At 42.2% G+C, this 19,844-nt stretch overlaps 1 protein-coding gene across 3 annotated transcripts in view; it reads left to right on the top strand.

Annotated features, from left to right (window-relative positions):
- The window catches only part of DOCK4 (dedicator of cytokinesis 4), a 1,768,257-nt gene that overhangs the window by 516,729 nt on the left and 1,231,684 nt on the right, over positions 1-19,844 (top strand). For all 3 annotated transcript variants that reach the window (XM_085653188.1, XM_085653189.1, XM_085653190.1), the window contains exons 7-8: positions 6,907-6,991; positions 9,541-9,692. In XM_085653188.1, coding sequence (XP_085509314.1) covers positions 6,907-6,991; positions 9,541-9,692 — 237 coding nt within the window. The remainder of the gene's footprint in view (positions 1-6,906; positions 6,992-9,540; positions 9,693-19,844) is intronic.

Consider the following 19,844-nt stretch of genomic DNA (forward strand, 5'->3'; position numbering starts at 1 on the left):
TGCGCGAGCATCGTGAGCCGCTATTTTCTGCTCGCAGGGCTGCCCAGAACTCATCACTATGTAATTCTGTCCAGGAACGTCTGCTGTCTCCGAACTTGTCAGCGGATGGAACTCGGTTGCTTCACCTTTTGATGTCAGGGCCTAAACCAATGCGAAAGTCGCGGTAAGTCCCACACGCCGTCGTCTGGGGCTCCCCACAGCACGCAGCTCCCGAGTCAAGCGGCCATCTTTTGACGTGGCACAGCTACGCCCCCTAGCATATCCTCATTTAGATAAATGTAGTTATCTTAAAACTCCCGCATGGATCCAGACCTCCAGGATCGACTTTGGAGAACCCTCCATTAGTGCATTTAAAATGCATATAGCGTTGTGAACTGTTATTTTTTTTCTTCATGGATGAAACATTATGTTGCTAGTTTGGCATATTATTTTTGCAGTTACTAACTCAATATGCGTTTGATTAATGTTCATATTGTACCTTAAAAGGAAAAGTAGCCCCAGATGATTTGCTCAGTTTATTTTATTTGTCGTCCATTTGAAGAGTCTGTGGAAGAGGTATTCAGCCTTCTAAGTCTTTGTATGAATTTTCCATTTCTCTTCTTACTCCTTTATCACATAGTAACTTTCCAGGTCAGCTTGTCTGTATGCTAAAGACCCTTTGGTGGAGTTCCTCTTCTGGCGGGTTTTTGTCTTTTTGATGGTCACTGTAAAAGTCCAATAAAGATGTGGGTGGTAACAAAAACCGGGATTACCATTTATCACTGTATAATATTTTCCTAATTTTTGTCTTACTGCCCTTACGGCCTATTCAAAAACAAAGTTTTCTTCGCCATGGTAGGTATTACTTGGTATTATATTTTTCTTTGTACTGCCCCCACCCACTCACACCTCGGTTTTTAGTGTACAAGCTTATTCGCCTTACAAAAAGTGAGGAAACATTATGGTACCTCTTTATATTTAAATATTTTCCACTGGTCTCGAGCACAGGGAACAATTTTCAAATATACCTTATTCATCATCCATTTAAAGCTCTGGATATAGTGGAAAGCATGTTAAACAAGCGCTGTGCATCGGGATAGAATGGACAAAGTACAAAGAGATAGAATGTAAAAGATTAAAAAAACAATGAGAAAGCAATTTGAAATTTATAAAAGCGCGTGACAGATCAACAGCATACTTCTGGCAGGTGAGTCGTTATAAGATAAAACAGTTTAAAGTGCTGACAGAAAAACAAGATGGAAAAGCTTCAGGGCGTGGTCACGTGCACAAAGTAACAGAGGTCAAGCGTTTTAAAGAACGTAGTAAATCTTGATAAAAATGTGACTCAGTACCATGATATGCTAGTGGAATTATTGCTTAATTCGTACTACTTGTTATTTCCCATTAAACACAAAGCAAATACTAGCTTGACTTTTTTGCTTTAACAACACATTAGCATTTCTTATCGAAAGGTAAAATTGACTGACCATTAGTTTCGCACTTTGTTCTAAATAAAAAAAAATGCCGTCAGCGCGTGACTTTGTCTGCATGAGGCCATCATAATTTGCAACATCCGAACATTCTAATCTGTGTGGATCATTTCGGTATACCCTGCCTGACCTCTGAAGGCTTTAGTGTCGAACCCATTTTGTGATCTGCATTGTAATGTCGTATTTCTGTGCAAGTTTTAAATATTGTACATATTACGTTATCATGTGATTCCGTATAAAAATATTTACATATTTTGAGGTCTGGATGAGAGAGCCGTCCCAGCAGCCTTGCGTTTTCCCAAAAGATCATCATAACAACACATTCACGTATATAGAGGCTTTCACTTTCAGTCGCCTCTCTTCAGCCTTCTACACAACAGCCGGTCGTCCCCATCTGTGTGAATTTAATGACGCTCGTCATGATTTTTAATTTGGGACCTTATTTCAAACACAGAGGGCCTTATTACGATGTCGGGCGGACTCTCATTCGCCAGACATTGCCAGGGGGCCTACACCACCATTACAATGCAACCGCAAACTCCCTTTTCTATAAGGGAGCTTGTGCTGCAGCTGTAAACCAGCCGTAGCACAAGTTCCCTTGGAAAAATGGTAGATTCTGTTAATCCCTGTACCGCGTGGCAGGCACTTCAAGGTGCCTGCCATATGGTGCAGGCACTAACAGGGGGGCGCCATAGGTGCCCCTTCAGCACCCAACCGGAGGCTCTGGAGGAATGGAGACCCTGCTAGGTGCTCCCGAAGTTGCTTTCTGACAGGCTGTCCATGTTGGAAGGCCCTACATGGAAAGCCTGTCAGACAGCGATATTGTAATCCCTACGGTGAAATGCCATCCTCTTGGATTACGTAGGGGCCTCCGATTGGCCGACGGGCTCCTTGAGCCTGTCTGAATCCAGCCAAAATGAACATCTGGTTTCAAATCCGACTGCCTACATTGTTATTAGGTGGTCAGAATTGAAACCGGAGATGTTTGTCGGATGCTCACCGACTGACATCATTTTCGGCTCCAGAGTTGGGTGAACGGTTACTGCTAAGACTGTTATTCTCAAAATCAAGGAGGCAGCTTTTGGCCTTTGCATTTTAAATTCCCAAATCAATCACTGCAGTAGAAATAATTGAATGGCTCAACACACCCCAGCATTCATTTGATTTAAACACAATGTGAAGTAACAAAACTGTTCACTGAACAGGCTTAACTTCTTGGCAGTCCTCTAATGACAAGTTGTGGCAATTCCCCCGAAACTCAGCCACGTTCCTTGCAGAGAATAGTAAATTATTTATTAATTATTTGTGTGTAAATAGTGGTTAATACTCGGAGAACGTATCAGCGAAAAAGACATGTTTTCACACGTTCAAAAGATGAACAACAACAGTTGTGTGGACTGTATGTACATAAGGATATATAGAAATAACCGGTTGGATGGAGTGATTTGTTATTCGAAATGCAGAATCCACTAGTCAATATGTTACCTGTAATTACAAGTAACCGAGTGGACCTTGACCTCAGCACAAAACTCGAGTAGCAACCAGGTCCTATTGGATCTGGTGCAGCGGGGTAACATATTGACTAGTGGATTCTACATTTCGAAGTGACAAATCACTCCATCCACTGGTGTTGTATAATCACTACTTACTTTGTATGCGGGGAGAATTTACTTTAGCCGCTACACCTCTATAGAGAGTAAAAGGCTGAAACATGTCGACCCCCACTGTTCTATGACTGGTTAAATAACCCCCAACCATTGCTTTTTGTTTTAATCCTAACCTCTGGACGCCCCATTAAAGTTTGTTCCGCAGTGTTCGTTTTAGCTCACATACACTTTTCCTTTATTCCCTTCACCACACCTTGCTCTCTTATAGGTTTTAGGATACCTCTTTTCTGACACAGAAAAACATCTCTGATCTCTTCCCTGTCAGAGAGGGGGTTGTAGCCTGCATTATGACCAGGCTTGTAATGCGAGGAGGTTGCCCTATGATGAAGCATGCCACCTTCGGGTGGGTGAGGGTAACCGTCCTGGAAAAGGGATACCTCAGTACTCCTTCTCATATCAGACCCAAGGGTCTACCCGGTGTTTTTGTACTAGGATAGTGGGGAGTCGTCCCCTGCAGGTCTTTAAACCTCCTCAGCCTCTTTCTTGTGTATCTAAGCTTCCTGAACCAGAACACAAGCATCCCAGAACCAGTTTCACCCTGATTAGGGCTCATCAGCCTGGAATAGCTTAGTTTCAGTGGCACACTGAGCACGGGACCCACATCATTCTTGCTACCGACCAGCTGAGTTTCATGATGGGACACATCTTAACCAGGTATACCAGAGTAGTGTCTGTAAGATGGCTTTGACAGTGAGAAAGAGACCTGTGAGTTTATCTTGCTCTCTTTCTATTAAGGTATGGAAGTTTTAAATCTTAGAACTATGATTTCAAAAAGCTAGATGTCTTCCTCCTTACTATTGGAAAACAGTGGGAGACTGTTCAGTGTGGAACGCTAACTGATCCAATAAGATGTTCACACTGGATGGACATTCCATGCATGCAAGTATTCTTTTTTTTGTTTTGCTTGAATGCTCCTACTCTTACCCTTGTCAGGAGTTTTCATAATGCTTCTCTTATTGTTACCTCCACCCTATTTCTGTGCTGGCCGTCCAGTCATGGCTGTTGCATTCAAAATCCTACCTTTGCCACTGAGGTTTTTGCACTAACAATCACATCAAGCCTGACAGCCTAATGATTTGGAGATTGCCTCCTCCTTTTCTTGAAGGCTGGAGGATGGATTTGCAGCTACCACACCAGCAATCCTGCCTCTTCCAGAGTTTCCAGCAGGACTGGGCGTGGATCCAGCCCGCGCAGCACAAGGAAGAGAGCACAAGTCTTCTCTGTTGGACTGTGCATCTCAAGGCTGGGCTGGAGCCCGAAGGGGGCACATCCACCATCCTTCAGAGGTAGATCTCTGCAAAATGGGTACTGACTGTTCTCTAGCCTGGCATATGAAAAATGGTACCATAGGGACCAGAAAGAAGGTTTAGTACGGGGCCTGTTGCACCCCCTCCTTATGTTGTCTGTAAATAAATAGCAGAATCTGCTTTCTAAAAATTTCATTTTAGTGCAATTTCAATTACGCCCAACAATTATGAAGTGCAAAACTGCATCTGTTAATATATGTGAAAGCAGCAGTTTTAACTATATTTTCACAGGATCAGTCCACCCAACTCAGAGGTGGGTTGGCTGACACGACGGTAAAATCAAATTTACACGTGAATTTCCCTACGGCTGATGCTAGTCCAATATGTTATCTGTGTTGTAGAATGAACTTTAAATGAGGTGGAGAAATGTCACTTCTGGAGAATCAACATTTCTTAAATTTAGTCTGACTAGTCAAATGACACAATACGAGTCTGATCACAAGCCATATATTTGATGGGAAGGTATTTACTGCAGCACATATATTTAGATTCTCACAATGTCACCTGCATCTTAGGGGAAGTTTCACCTTAAGCTCAGTGATCTTAGAGCTTTATGAGGCTGATGGTTTCATCAGATAGAGATCAGATGCACACAGTCCTTGTTTCATCTCCCACTCGAAATAAGGTTCCTATATTATCTGTGATGAATAATCCTTGGGCCTTTTTACTCTTTCAGTGACGACTCCTACAGTACTCATTAATATTCACTACTTAGCCTGAGTCAGGAAGCCCTTCTCCTACTGGTCCAAATCTGCATGAGTTACCTTCGCAGTTACGCGCTCTTGCTACTTTCTGGGCGCTTCTTCTGTCTTCCCATTTCCTTGTTTGGGGGGGAGGGAGAGAAAATGATGAACACCGGGGGGGGGGGGGGGGGGCAGCCCCCTAAAGTCCCCAATCTTAAGGACTGTCCCTGCCTCACCACTTGTGCTGCGTAGTGTTAGGTGGCCAAGTGAAGTCCAAATTCTCCCGCTTGGGCCATCTGGTGGCTCCCAGGCTGCCCAAAGCGTATCCGGGTGACTGCGCTCGACCTCCAGCTGGTTGCCTCCACCCCCCACAGGTCATCTAGCGTTGGGGGTCAGAATATTTTGCCCCCAGGGCCTCCGCTGGGTACCGGAGCCACAGAGAAACGCTGCTTACAGCATGGCGCTCCGGGACACGCCCCACATTCAACATTTTTGACTTGCAACTGATCAGCATGTTAGACCATCTGGACCTGGGCAAATTAGCTTCAGTTGACTGATGCGCTAGCTGGACCCTTGTCAGCAGCCTGTAATTATAATTAAGCAAGTCGGAGATTTCCCACTGGCCCCTCATCTTTGCGATGCTAGCATTGATTGTGGCTTTTCAGCAGTTACTGACCCTCGCTGTCCCATAGCCCCCTCAGTGTTCCCAGGGATAGGAGTCACAGGAATTTCATGCTTGCTGACGTTTCACTGATTCGCAGAGGCCTTAGTTGTGTGCAGGACTTAAGGTACAACCATTGAGCTATGAGCATCCCCTAATCTCCATTACTCTGCACCTCTTGCTGTTGGACACCAAGATTTACCCAGAACCCGTTTCCGCCCATTGACATTGCTAAACTGTGTAAACTGCTTCCACTGCAGTTATGAGGAAGGAAGGCCTGCAGTGAGGATTCTTGTTGAGAGGCAAAGGGAGCATTCATTCTCCACAAAAGAGACCTGTATTTTTCGCCATATAGTGTGCTGTGATGTTCCTCATTCTTTGCCTTCGATCAGCTGCACCGGATCCCTGCGCAAGCTTTTGTGTAGCAGAGGCACTGCACCTCTTCTGCAGCGTGTTCTCACAGTACCTGAATCTCTGCAGTCTTGAAATGAGTAAGGAGAAAGGCGCAGTGCTCAACTCAGAGTGCCCATGGAGGAGAAGCTACTGTCTGTTAGCATTACCTGCGTTTGTAGGCACGTGGAAATGATTTTGGAGAACAAGGAGACTTGAGCAAGGACATGCTGAACAGCCCTCACAGAAATGTGGTAAATGTGTCTCTTTAATGTTAGACAAGCACAGCACATTGAGAAATATACTGCTTTCTAGAACTGTTTTCACCAAAATTCGCAAGCATTTTAGGTGTCCACAGCCTCCAGTTAGATGTACAACTGACTACACTATTCCTTGCTCTTTAGAATTTTAAATTGTTTCAACTCAACTGAAATGTAGTTTCTTAGAGCAATGAATAATAGATTTTGTCAAAATACACCAGTGGCATTGTTTTGTAATCATTTGGTCACTTGAGCATTGCTTGGGTAAAGGTTTTTTGTAGGGAGAGGGCTGCATTGGCGCAGGCGTTTGCCCAGCGATAGAACTTGCTTGTGTTCAAAGTCTTCTGTAGTAACAATATCTTACCAACTTTGCTTTTCACTGCGGGGGCCTGTTTACTGCACAGTGTATGTTATTCACCATCAGTCTGACGTTCAGTTTCAATTTTTGATTGTTGTTTTTCTTCTACAGACAACTGGGTCTAGACTTGGTGCCGAGAAAGGAGTATGGAATGGTGGATCCGGAGGACATCAGCATCACCGAACTGTATAAACTGGTAGGCGCAGACCACGACTGCACGCTTATTTGAGCATGTAGAATGGAGATAGCTGCAATATAACAAACTGAATGAAAGCATGCAAAAATCCAATCAAGGCAGAAGGTTTGCTCGTTTGTTAATGATACGAAGGGTTAAGTGCCAAGAGCACCGTTTAGATTTTTTTTTATACATAAAAAAATTATTTTCCTTACCTAAAATATGATGTTGAATTTAATTTGTTAAAGAAAGGAAAGTAACAATTGGGAATGTGGATTTCCATTTAGGAGCCCATGTCATCACTAACTAGAAGGATAAAACCAAGAGCTGGACTCAGTCTAGAGTACAATAGCGGGTTAAAAAGCGTGGATTTGAATACCACCCCGTATGATCTCCCATAGCTGTGATTATTTCAGGCATCTCACCCATCACTTTGTTTCTATTGCACTTAATCCGCAAATTGTTCTGTGCTGTGGCGATAGTCTTGTGATCACTCCTATTCACAGTTGGAGACCATTTCCTCATGACCCAAGGCTTTTTTGTTACAAATGTCACTGCCCATTGTCCATCTAGAAAGAGAGGGAAACCAGTGTTGGTCACGGAGATCCATCCCAGCTGCAGTTTTCCAACTTTTTCCCTAATGGAGGTGATAGTTTCTGATACAGAGTTTATTATTAAGGATATAAATGCTAGTGTCCTGACGATCCCTGCCTCCTGTCCCTTATAAAAGAGATTTCAAGGTTGCTGTTCTAGTTCTCAACAAAATTGCACATTGCTCTTTATAAGACGCTAGTATTCCAGGCAACTTGAAGTGGCACTGGGTAAACAACTTATGATAAAGTCTAGCTAAGCCAGGCACATCATATCAATTATAGACCAATTGCGGGTACCCCTTTTCTTATTACAGTTGTCAAAAAGATGCTAACAAAACATTTGTGTCACAAATTGAATCACACAGCCTGCTTTGGGATCTGCAATTGGGCCTTAGGCCCCATCAAAGTTTTCAAATGACTTTGTTTAACGTCAGAGGCCGATTACTGGATTTAGCACAGAGCTGACTTTTGACACCATAGAAAGGACGATTCGTTTGTCACTTACTGCAAGTAGCGGGAGCTTGTACGTACTCTTTTGAGTGGTTCTAAGCCTTTATATCTCGGAGAATCTTTCAGATGGCAAGGTAAGGAGTGAAAACTCCAGCTATGGCTTTATATTGTAGAATCCCTTAGAGCTCCTCTGATTCCATATTTATGCTGATGGTAAGTCAACACCTGGTGCTTTCCTCCTATCCAGATCCCTCCCATCGCAGCAGCTTTAGGGGTTAGAGACAAACATGAATGCAACAAATTTTGATCTCACTTTATTGCCAACAAAACAGAATTGTAGCTGATGATTTTTTTTGGGCTGCAGAGAAAAAAATAAATGTCCTTTAAGACTTGGATGGTTAGAATTAAGGGAGTAAAACTATTTAGAATCGTTAAAACACTTCGCTGCATCTTTATTAGCCATCTCTTTGTGAAGGCCTGGAGAAGATGCACGCGCGGTGTGAACATTGCATCCATCTCATAACGTAGCTCAAACGACTGCTATCTAAAAGCTTCAAACCTACTATAGCACTAAATCAGTTCTGTGATTGGCTATTTCTGCTCATTGTCTTATACACATAAATCAGGCTTTTCAAGCATCTGCAAAGGATACAGAATGCTGAGGCAAATGTGTTTGTTGGATATTGCTATCGAAACCATGTTAGTATAGCCATTCGTATATTACACTAGCTACCCATTGGAAGTTGGGTAAAATTCCGGGCTCTGACACTGATCCATAAATCCTTCCATCTTCTATGATCACTGGAGGCGTAGGCTAAAATCGTGTATGCCTGGCCGCACTATGGGACCTCAGGATAAAGAATGTCTCACCTCTAGCAACTATAATTGATAACACCTCGGGAAGACAATGTTACTGGTGCTCAGAGTGGAATGACTTTCCACCTAACTTGATGTGTCATTTATGTGGGTACACTGAAAGAGGGCATGAAGGCTGTCTTATTCCAGGTCTCCTTTGGGTTTGATGGACGTTTAGGGAGTTGTTTGTTAAGGGTTCTTGGTGGTGTACTGATGTTATTGACTTCACTTGAACATATTGATGAACAATTATAAATTAGACAAACTAGTAAATTGTAAGATATCTAATACAACTAGATCGGCAGAAAATATTTTTTACATTTAAAAAAAATGAAAAATTCTAGTAATAAATATAAAGTCGTGCTCGGGAACTGAAACCCTTGCTTTTGTTAAAAGAATTGTCTGGTGGTGCACCTATTACCTAACCTCAGACTGTCCTAAACCTCCCAGCGTAGCATGTATGTGTGACAAGCAGGAAACCCTCAACACATAAACAAAGCCTTCACACTTAATTTTTATAATAGCACCAGGCGCTTATTGTTTTGTGAATGCTGGAATTTGTAATGATTGATAACTGAATAAGGCCAAGAATTTGTCTTACTCCTAATTTGCCTATTAGACTTTAAAAGAGTATGGTGATGTCAGTTTAATGTATTGTCTTGTGTTTAACAGATGGAACATCGTCATCGAAAGAAGGACATGCCCGTGGCTGCCAGCTGCCATCATCTCTTTGTACAAATGAAGAGTCTGGTGTGCACAAATCTTGGCGAGGAACTGGAGGTGATCTTCTCAATTTTCGACAGCAAAGAGAGCCGTCCAGTTAGGTAATTCAGAGAAGACTTTCTAGTGGCTGTGATGCTGAACATTGAATTTAATTAGCTTTTCTGCATGAGTTATTCATTGTGTTGCCTACTCTATGCACAGGGAAGTATTTTTTGAGTTGCAGATCTTGAAAAAGGCCACAATGCTATTTTGGTAGAAAGCTGGAATTCGAATCTTGGCCATGGTGCCAATTCAGTATTTGTTTTTAACGTTTCATCTCAATTTTTTTAATTGCCAATGGAAACTGTAATATTTTTAACGTAAAGAAACCAAGTGAATCCGTTAAAAATTCATAGTGTTGCAAGGCATATATGAAATCAATAGTATAACAATATTTGAATTCCATATTTTTGAAATGTTAACTATGCAGCTCAACTCTTCAGCAGCAGAATCTGATCAGATAGTGTTAAGGATCCTGTTAAGGATTTGGTATAAGCAAATAAAGCATAGACATTAAAAAAAATCTAATTTGCATGATCAAGTTGTTTGCTTTCTTTACACATCAATGGTAAATAGTAGTAACATGCAGTTGCAAGATTCTGAAACTTGTAAACCCATTCCACTTAAATATTGAGCAGTGAACTAAAGTTGGTGCAAAGGATTGCTATTGTCAGTAAGGGGCATTTATTGGGGTGATTTAAGAGATTCTGAGCTGTCTCTCTTGTCCTCATACTTGCCCGGTAATAACCAGACTGACCTATTTAGTCTTCCCCTTAGAATATGGCTTTAGTTTTGATCTATATATTAATAGATAGAGTAATCAAGATCAAAGCTCCAAATCCTGCAGAGTGGTCTGATAACTACCCTACCCTCTTATCACTTTACTCCCTGAAAAATGACCATTAGCCAACCCAAAAGACATGAAGAATATTGATAATTCCACAGTGCATCTCTCTAAAAGATCAGCTGGCTCACTACTCAATGCATTGGCACCATGTTAGCATTGATGAAACAGATGGTGCCAAAATCAACTTTTAAAAAAATTATTATCACATCGAAGAAACATAATAAGGAAAGGTGAAGCCTTAGAGTGAGCTTGATATCAAAAACTCTCTTTCGAGAAGCTGACAACTTTTCTCTGACCAAAATAAATCCTAAATAAATTGAAAGCCAAATCGACCTATATCACAACCGAGATAGGCCAAACAAAAAGCAATTCGAAGTTGGAAAACAAACCACTCTCCCTCCATCAGACGTGATCACAAATATCTAAAAACATTTTTAAAGTTGGCCTTTGTAGAGAAGGTGAAAGATCAGAATCGTGACATCACAACCAAGAACGGCTTCCTTTAGAGAAGTCACCCTTAAAGAAATGCTCAATGCGATTGCCCAGACCAGAACTTCCTCCCATTTTTCAGCGCTCATCCGCTGTACTCTGCTGAAAGAAATCAGTGTCTCTGTCACATCAGGCTCCATGAGCATGATAAATGCATCTGTCTCAAAGAACAGTCCCAGGTTGTGCCTAGAACAAAAGAATACATCCAGAGGATCTAAATAATTTCTATCTGGCCTCTAACTAGTTATTCCTTCCCAAAGTATTAAACAGCTGCTTGAAATTTCATCTCAACATGCAAGGCTCTGTGCTTAACCCCCGCTGCAACAGTCAGGCTGTGCTCTCAACCTCCGCACCACATGGCCAAATTCTGTGCACAGCAGAGGTTGAAAATTAGATAAATTATAAATAAACCAATAAAATAAATAAACTAATAAAATTCACTTAAAGCTTAACACCGCTGAAATGTGCTAGCATGTTCTTGAACGCATACAACCTAAAACATTACTCAGTTTACTGCTATGTACAAAACACCTTTACACAGACAGAGTTAACTGGAGAACAACATGGCAGATGACCTTGAGATATGACGTGTATTGTTTCAGTTCATAAACACAACTGGCGAATTTCATTGGGATATGTTTGAGCCAGAAACCTAACTCAGTTTTTTAGGAACATCTTTATTTAAATTACGGCAAATATTTCTCCAAGGTGCCAAAACATGCACCGCACAACAACTGTTAAACCAGAAAGGAGTCCTGCACTCACACCCACCTACATCCACCCCTTCCCCATAGAGCCACAATGGTCAACTTGCATGACAGTCCCTCATCCACATGGAGAAATTATAGTAATGGTTACAGTAGTGCTCTCAAACCATCCTAAACAATACATACATGTTAATGGGAACCTGGGTCCCTGTCAAAGAGGTACTCCATAGTGTTTGAACCCCTCACCCTACACCTTGTGAAACTTTTGTGAGCATCCCCTACTTTCACATGTAACTTTTTTGGCTGCCATATACAAATTCATCCCTTTCTTCCACTCGGACACCTTCGAGGCCTTGGGAGCTCCCTAGTGCCAAGCCACATCGCGTTTGGCCACCACCAGCCCCAGATTGCAGAAAAGAAGCACAGCCCTAGGGACAGCAACATCTCCTGGTATCCCCAGTAGGATATACTTGGGATCCAAAGGTATGACCTCGCCCACCACCCGGAACAGCTCACCGGTTCCTCGTGTCCAATGTGCCTGGACGGCTGGGCACAGAAACCTAACTGAGTTTTAAACAGTTTTTTTTTAACAGTGAATTTCATTGGTTTACATATGATGTACTTAATTTTCTACCCCTTCAGTGCATGACCATTGGCTATCTGCTGTGGGAACTGGGTGAAGTGAACGACTGTGCACAGCATGGCTTACGAAATAAAAGTAAAATAAATTACTATATATACATATATATATCTATCTGTCTATATCACTAACATTTCAAAACTAGTGTGCCAGTCATTTAAGCTGTTGTCTGAAAGGTTTTGGGGTAATTTGTCTAGCAGGGGCTGAGAAAAAGGGGTGGTCCAAACATTTGTTTTCCCCATGCAATTTCCCATAGGGATTTTAGACATGACTGCAGCCCGAACCGCTGAACGGAATTGCACTAAATTTGGCAAAACTCTAGAGCTTGGTACAGAAAGAGTGCTTTTTGTGATTTGGTGTAAATCTGTTTAGTAGTTTTGGAGTTATTGAAAAAAAAATGTATGTATATCTAGACAAGCAGATTCACCGTGGTGGATCCGCACGCCAACAGCAATGCCGTGATTGGCTTGCTGCACCGTGAGAGAAAAGTTGTAAATCAGGACATGGTTCCCAGAGGGGAGAGAGAGTAATAAAGTGTAAATAGTATATAAGGGGTCAGGATAGAGAACCTGTGCTCTGCCTCCCTCGCTCTTTCACGGACACCGTGCATCCACCGGAGCCACAGTGGAGGCTGCTGCTTTGCCTATCTCGCTGCCAAGTCCTGGAACACTCTCTCTCTCCACCTCCGAATATCACCCTCGCTGACAGACTTCAGAGAGATACTCAAGACCTGACTTTTCGACTAAACTCAGAAACCTAGCGCCTGGATAACCATGCGGGTGAAAAGCCGTGCTTTACAAGTATTGATTGGCTTATTGATACAGCACTATTATTTGAACTGTTTGCAATCAGAGAGAAAGAAGGAAGATCCAGTGGTGACTGCGGAGAGGTCGAGAAGGATCAGGACGGCTGATTCTCCTCTGTTGAGTAGGGTCTGGATGTTGTCCATGGTGGTCATTAGGGCCGTCTTGGTGCTGTGGTTGGCTCGGAAACCAGATTTGGAGTCGTCTAGCAGGTTGTTACTCTCCAGATGTTCAATGAGCTGACCGTTGATGGCCTTCTTTCGTGGCAAATGGGAGCAGTGAGATGGGGCGGTAGTTCTGTAGTTCGCTGGGGTCTGCGGAGTGTTTCTTGAAGAGAGGCCTGGCTTCTGCATGTTTCCATGTGTCGGGAAAGGTGCCTATGGATTAGTTGAGGATGATGATGAGTTGGTGGCTGATCTCGCTGCTTCCTAGTTTGAAGAGGCGGTGGGAGCAGGGGTCGGTTGGTGTTCTCTAGTGGATGGCTTTCATGATGGCTGTGGTGTCAGGTGTATGAGCACCACTCTCCTCAGGGTCAACACCCTTGCTGATCTCATCCCTGAACAAAAGCAGAATTGGTAAGAGACATAGTCCAATTTCTGCCGTCTTTCTGTGCAAGTATTCCTCGATATTTAAACTATGCCCAGGCACAGTTTATTTTTTGTGTCCCTTGAACACATGATTTTTCAGAGAAACCTTTTATAAAGTGGCTTCACCAGCATTTATGGCCTAAAAAAAGTCTGGTCTGCTCTTTAAGGACCTTGCAATACCCTGGTACAACGTCCCCTTTCTGTAATCTGAAAATACTCCTGTAGTTCAATTTTTCATTCATAAAGTGATTCGGTGGATCTTTTCTTGGTTATGCACATGTTTACCCAGGCCATGGATAGGCTCATGGAGCCCTGAGAGACCCAAGATTGTCTGTGATGCACTAAATGATCCCTATGCACCATTTCCTGCATTCATCCTGTGGTGTTCCACGTGGAATGGCCTGCCATGATGTGGGCACCCGATGGAAAAGACCGTGGTCAACATAGCTGAGTGTTAATAGCAGAGGCCTTTAGTGTTCATTGCGATACCATGTGGGCATTCGAGAAAGGAGCACTACTCCTGCGTCAAATTTGATGTGCGTTCCCTCGTCCCCACCTTTTACCTCCTTCCACGCCTCCCATATCTCACCAATCTTGCGCTGTCTCTGGAGCCCCGGTGTCTATGGAGCCGGGCTTGGTTGTACTTTTGCCCTGAGCACTTGTTTCTTTAATTTCTGTGTGTTGTGAGCTAGTGAAGTATCAAGCAGACTTGCTGCAACCTCTGATCCTTGTTTATTTAAAGCAGTGCTATTCATTTTAATGTGGGTTGTTTGATGCCCGGTGCATTTGTGTTCCTAATGAGTTCCGCCACAATTGATAGACTGCGTAGTTGGCAGCTTTATGCTGAACTCCTGGCTGTCAGTGTGAGGCGGCAAAACCACAAACTGAAACAGATATTCCCGCTTCTCGTTAACGCCACAGAAGAAGTGTGCTCTAAAATTCTGTGGCTAATATGCTCTTGTTCGACAAGGAGGTGCGTTAATTTGAAGGCCAAACGATGCGCCCTGCTCTTCTGCCAGGTCATTTCTTGTGAAAGGTGCTGTTTTTTTTTTTTTTTTTAATATATAGAGCGAACTAGACCCGAAACACCGGGTATTTTAGCGCTTTGCATAAGCACCAGTTTCCTTACAGAAGGACACATTCATTTTTTTTTGTGAGGCACGGGGAGATAAAGTGATTTGCCCAGAATCCCACGATGTTGAGCGTCGCCGCTTTCTTGCCTTCCTTGAATTTAGTATTTTCTGTTATTTCTTTGTAGTAAACTTCTAAATAGGATGGAGGGAAGTAAGTCATAACTGCTATATAGGTGGATTTTTAATATAATTCAGTTTGTAGCCACATTATACAAACCTCAAGAGCAAATGAATAAAAAGAAACCCTCAAATAGAATAAATACATTCCTACATCCGTTACCCTGCCTCTCATGGTTCCTTTTTATTAAATCATTTCATGAGCTCTTCTAGAATGGAAAGCTGTTGTCGCACAACACAGCTGCCACCAAACAGGTCCACAGATGATGGGGAAGATGCCTCCAGCCTGTGTTGCATGCCTGCTGCATAACTAGTGGAGACATCCGGTGCAGACCGGATACGCAGAGAGACCGGCGGAAGGTGCAGCGTGGCTCCTAATCTTTCCTGAGTCCTCTCCCAAGCAGCTGTTGGGAGTCATGTTTTCTCTATTGGTTGGCCCAGTGCACGCCAGGTGATCGATCTGCGGTCTACCTCAGTCAAACCCACACTCGAGTTATGGTGGGGTGTTTTTTAAGGTCTAGTTAATCCTATTTGGGGCTTTTGCCACCTGCTAATGAAATTAAGTTTGACATCATTTGTTATTAGATTTATACATAATGTATCTAACCGTGTCTGAACAAAATGTAGGGCGTTGTCAGGTAAAGTGTGTTTTCATAATTCTTTTTAAGTCCCAGTCTTGCTGTGGTTGGACCCATTGGTCCCCTTTAATGTTCTAGATCTTTAGTGGCCGAATGTTACCTTTCTCGTCACTGTTGAATGTTACCTTTCTCATCACTGGTGAATGTTACTTTTCTCATCACTGGTGAATGTTACCTTTCTTGTCACTGGTGAATGTTACCTTTCTGGTAACTGGCGAGTCACTGACGAATGTTACCTTTCTCGTCACTGTTGAATGCTACCTTTCTCGTCACTGTTGAATGTTACCTTTCTCGTCACTGGTGAATGTTACCTTTCTCGTCACTGGTGAATGTTACCTTTCTCGTCACTGGTGAATGTTACCTTTCTCGTCACTGGCGAATGTTACCTTTCTCGTCACTGGCGAATGTTACCTTTCTGGTCACTTTTGAAAGTTACCTTTCTCGTCACTGGCAAATGTTACCTTTCTCGTCACTGGCAAATGTTACCTTTCTCGTCACTGGCAAATGTTACCTTTCTCGTCACTGGCGAATGTTACCTTTCTCGTCACTCGTGAATATTACCTTTCTTGTCACTGGCGAATGATTGTTCTAAACTAAATCTCTTAGGGACGGTGCTTCTTTTTGTTAGATACGAGCCATGTGTTTTTTAAATCTGTAAAGAAATCACCAGAAAACAACACAATGCCGCAACTCTATAAACAACACCAAAGAAACAGAACGCAATGAAATAAAATAACCAAAAGAAAATGTAGCGTAACAGCACAACGACAGCAGAACCACAAATAAAAACAATGATCCAAGAAACAACAACACTACAGAATGCAACAACCACTCAAAACATCACATTACAATATAACATACAACAGCATAGCAACACCACAATGAAGCACAACATTACGTTACACAGTAGGAAAAACACAATTATATTATTGTGTTTATGTGTTGTATTTGCTTTTGGTGTATTGCTCCATAGTGTTAATTTAGCAATGTGTTGTATTGTTGTCTTTTTGTTGCATTCTGTGGTGTTGTGATGCTCTTTTCTGGTATCGTGCTTTTTTGTTGCTGTGCTAGGACACTGTTGTTGTGTTTTTCGGTAACGTGTTGTTGGGTTGATGTGGTATTGTATTATTTTTGTGCCTAACTGCAGTCGATATCCTTAATTATACACTAACACTTTTCACTCATCAAACCGCCATCTAAAATCCTGTCGCGGTACAGTGGGAATAGTTACTCGAATCAAACACTGCTCTTTTACCACCAATGACATGTAATAGTGCTAGTTAAAATGATTTGTAATTCGGTCCCATGTATCTAAAGATGTGGCTTCCATTGGAGCATTTTTCTTTCAACAAAACTCTGTGTCAAGTTCTCACAGGCCATATCTGTGATGGGACAAGAGCCCTACCTTCTGATAGCAATGTTATCTTAATATATCCTCTCGTACAAAAATATCAAACAAGATTCCACATTTTTAGCCTACACATCTATATTACAGTTAACCTAATTATAACCATAATTTCCAGCGTGAAGGCCGTAGTCCATACCAAGATGGGAGAATATTGCAGATTATTTTTCAAATAATGCCGAAATTGCAACATGCAATGACATTTGCAGGAGACCATCAATTTATGACGTGTTTGAAGCAGAGACAAAAATGGTGCAGCTTCTCTCTTCACCCAGGCTGCCGTTAATCCTGAAATGTGGGTAGTAAAATCCTTTGGGAATGATCAAATGAACAAAAAAGGCTTTTAACAGCCATGTGTGTCACATTAAATGTTTCTTGCTGTGAAAGCACTGCAATACACTGTGTTTCAGAATATCACCATATAGACTTGCACCTTATTGCGTAAATTTGCACTTTAGCACTTTTACTAAGATGTCCAAAAGGAACAAGAATAGGATCCACATATTGGAATAACTTCAAGCAACAGCGCTTTACTAGATTGGTGACGTTATGCATTTAAGGGATTTTATAACCCTATGTGTTAACATATGGTGCAGTCTTATGTTCAATATTCATTGTGCAATGTTATTGGAGAAAAGAAAATCTTTATAGATACATAATGGATATGAAGTGCAACTTTGAAGTGCCACTGGATCCACTAAATTTATATTTAAAGAAGGATTAGTGTTCTTTGCTAACAACAATTGAGACTGAGATTGAATGGGAAGCTTTAAATACAGATGGCACATTATAAAGTTATAGCTTATGTCTTTAAGTGAAAGCTACATCATATGCGTAATATCATGGACTTTAATTGGAAATAGTCTTGCCATGTCATTTGGACTTAAATTAGTTTAGAAATTACATCAACTCTGAAAATGCCTTCGGGATTTTGTGGCGACCATAATTTAGACTGAGACTCCTTAAAGTTAAGATGGCGTGCCACACTCCACAGCTAATATGCCATGCTGCTATTCTAATATTTTAGTAAGTGAAAATGGTGGGCGCACTTGCCCACTGCTACTATTTTATGTTGTTGCTGTATTCTTTCAAGTAAATGGGCGTAGAAGAAGTACTACTGGAATATGGATAAATGCGCAACTAGTGAATGTATATGCGGCCCAGTGGAAGGCGTCATGCTGAAACATGCCCGCCATCGTTTGAAGCATTTTGTTACTTAAAAGAATCAATATTTATATTGGAATCGGTGAATGAATAAATGATGGTATAGCGACACTTTTGTACCAGCGATCCGTAACATGAAGAAGTGGAGGTTTGAGCTCAGGGCCGGATTGGGAACCAAAACCGACCCTGGCAAAGCGCTCGGCCGACCCCCCGTCCCCTGTGGAGGTTGGGGGTGCCGCAGAGCTCTTTGCCAGGGCCGGTTTTCGGCCGATTTTGTTACAGGACTGATTTTGCAGCTATGTTGCAAAAACGGCCCTGTAACAAAAACGGCCCCCAGGGGCCCAATACCGGCCCTCACCCGTGCGTCGTACCGGGGGATTGCCCGGTGCCTGCTACAGCCAGTTCGGCCCTGTTTGAGATGTAAATCTGTTGTTTAATTGTAATCCTTCATCTTCTAGTATTGGAAGCCCTCAGATGGGGCACTTAGCAGCAGCATTTAGTATCCCTCCTCAGAAGCAGATTAAACAGACTGTAGTATATGTGTGAATAAGAAGCTGCTGCTTTCATATAGGTGTAACGGGCAAAGATGCCACAAGTGTATTAAAGAAGAAGTTCCTTACCATTAAAATAAAACATTCTCCCTCATTGCAATCTATACCCATTATCCCTTAAAACGGTAAATTCTTGGTACAATAGGCAATTGTGCGGGTTTGCAACACTGGTTCATAGGATTTGCACGTTTTCCATACCAGCCATATGGTGCTACTGTTCTGACTTGTTGCTCATGAGGGGAAATGTTAATAAGCATTTAAACAACCACAAATTTTCAGCTAACCGATGTGCTGTTGCATCACTAAAATACATACCCATCTAATGCAGCAACTTCCTTGAGGGGCAGATGTACGACTGTTTTTTGTGGTCGTTTGCGAAGGCAAAATAGGTCAGCCCCATGTACAAACCATATTTTGCGAGTCGCTAACCTATTAGCGGCTCACAAAATATGGTTTGCGACTCGCTATAAGGAAATGGCATGCCAAGGGCATCTCTTCCTAAAAGTGAGTCTCACACCTATGTATGAGTGTTTTGCGACCGCATTTGTGGTTGCAAAACACTCTGTTTACCACCCTTTTAAAAAGGGTGGTAGGGGACCTCTTCCTGTTTGTGAATGGGTGCGAAAATACTTTTAAGAGCAGGCAGTGGTCTCAAGGACCACTGCCTGTCCTTAAGGAAAACATACTGCATTTAAAAAAAAAAAAAAGAAACTGCTTTATTGAAAAAGCAGTCACAGACATGGTGGTCTTCTGACTCCAGCAGGCCGCCATCCCTGTGAGTGCTGGCCTCTCTCAATTGGGCCGCAAATTGCGCTTGCCTCATGAATATTGATGTGGCATGCAATTTGCGACCCCATTGGGAATCACAAACAGTGTCTGAGACACTGTTGTACATTTCGCTTAACGAGTCTCAAATTGTGAGTCACAATTTGACTCTATTTGTGACTCGCTAAATGCAAGCGTCGTACATCTGGCCCTTAGTCCTTTATACATCCAGTTAAATCTCTAAAACCTCTAGAATATGTGGCAGTGTTTTAAAAAGTGATCATACTTTTCTTGGAAAAGTGAAAAATGACAGCTTAACTGGATGTATATCTCGATTGTTCAATGGTAGAAAAAAATAAAATGTTTAA

The sequence above is a fragment of the Triturus cristatus genome, chromosome 4_1 (assembly GCF_964204655.1).
Source record: "Triturus cristatus chromosome 4_1, aTriCri1.1, whole genome shotgun sequence".
NCBI lineage: Eukaryota > Metazoa > Chordata > Amphibia > Caudata > Salamandridae > Triturus > Triturus cristatus.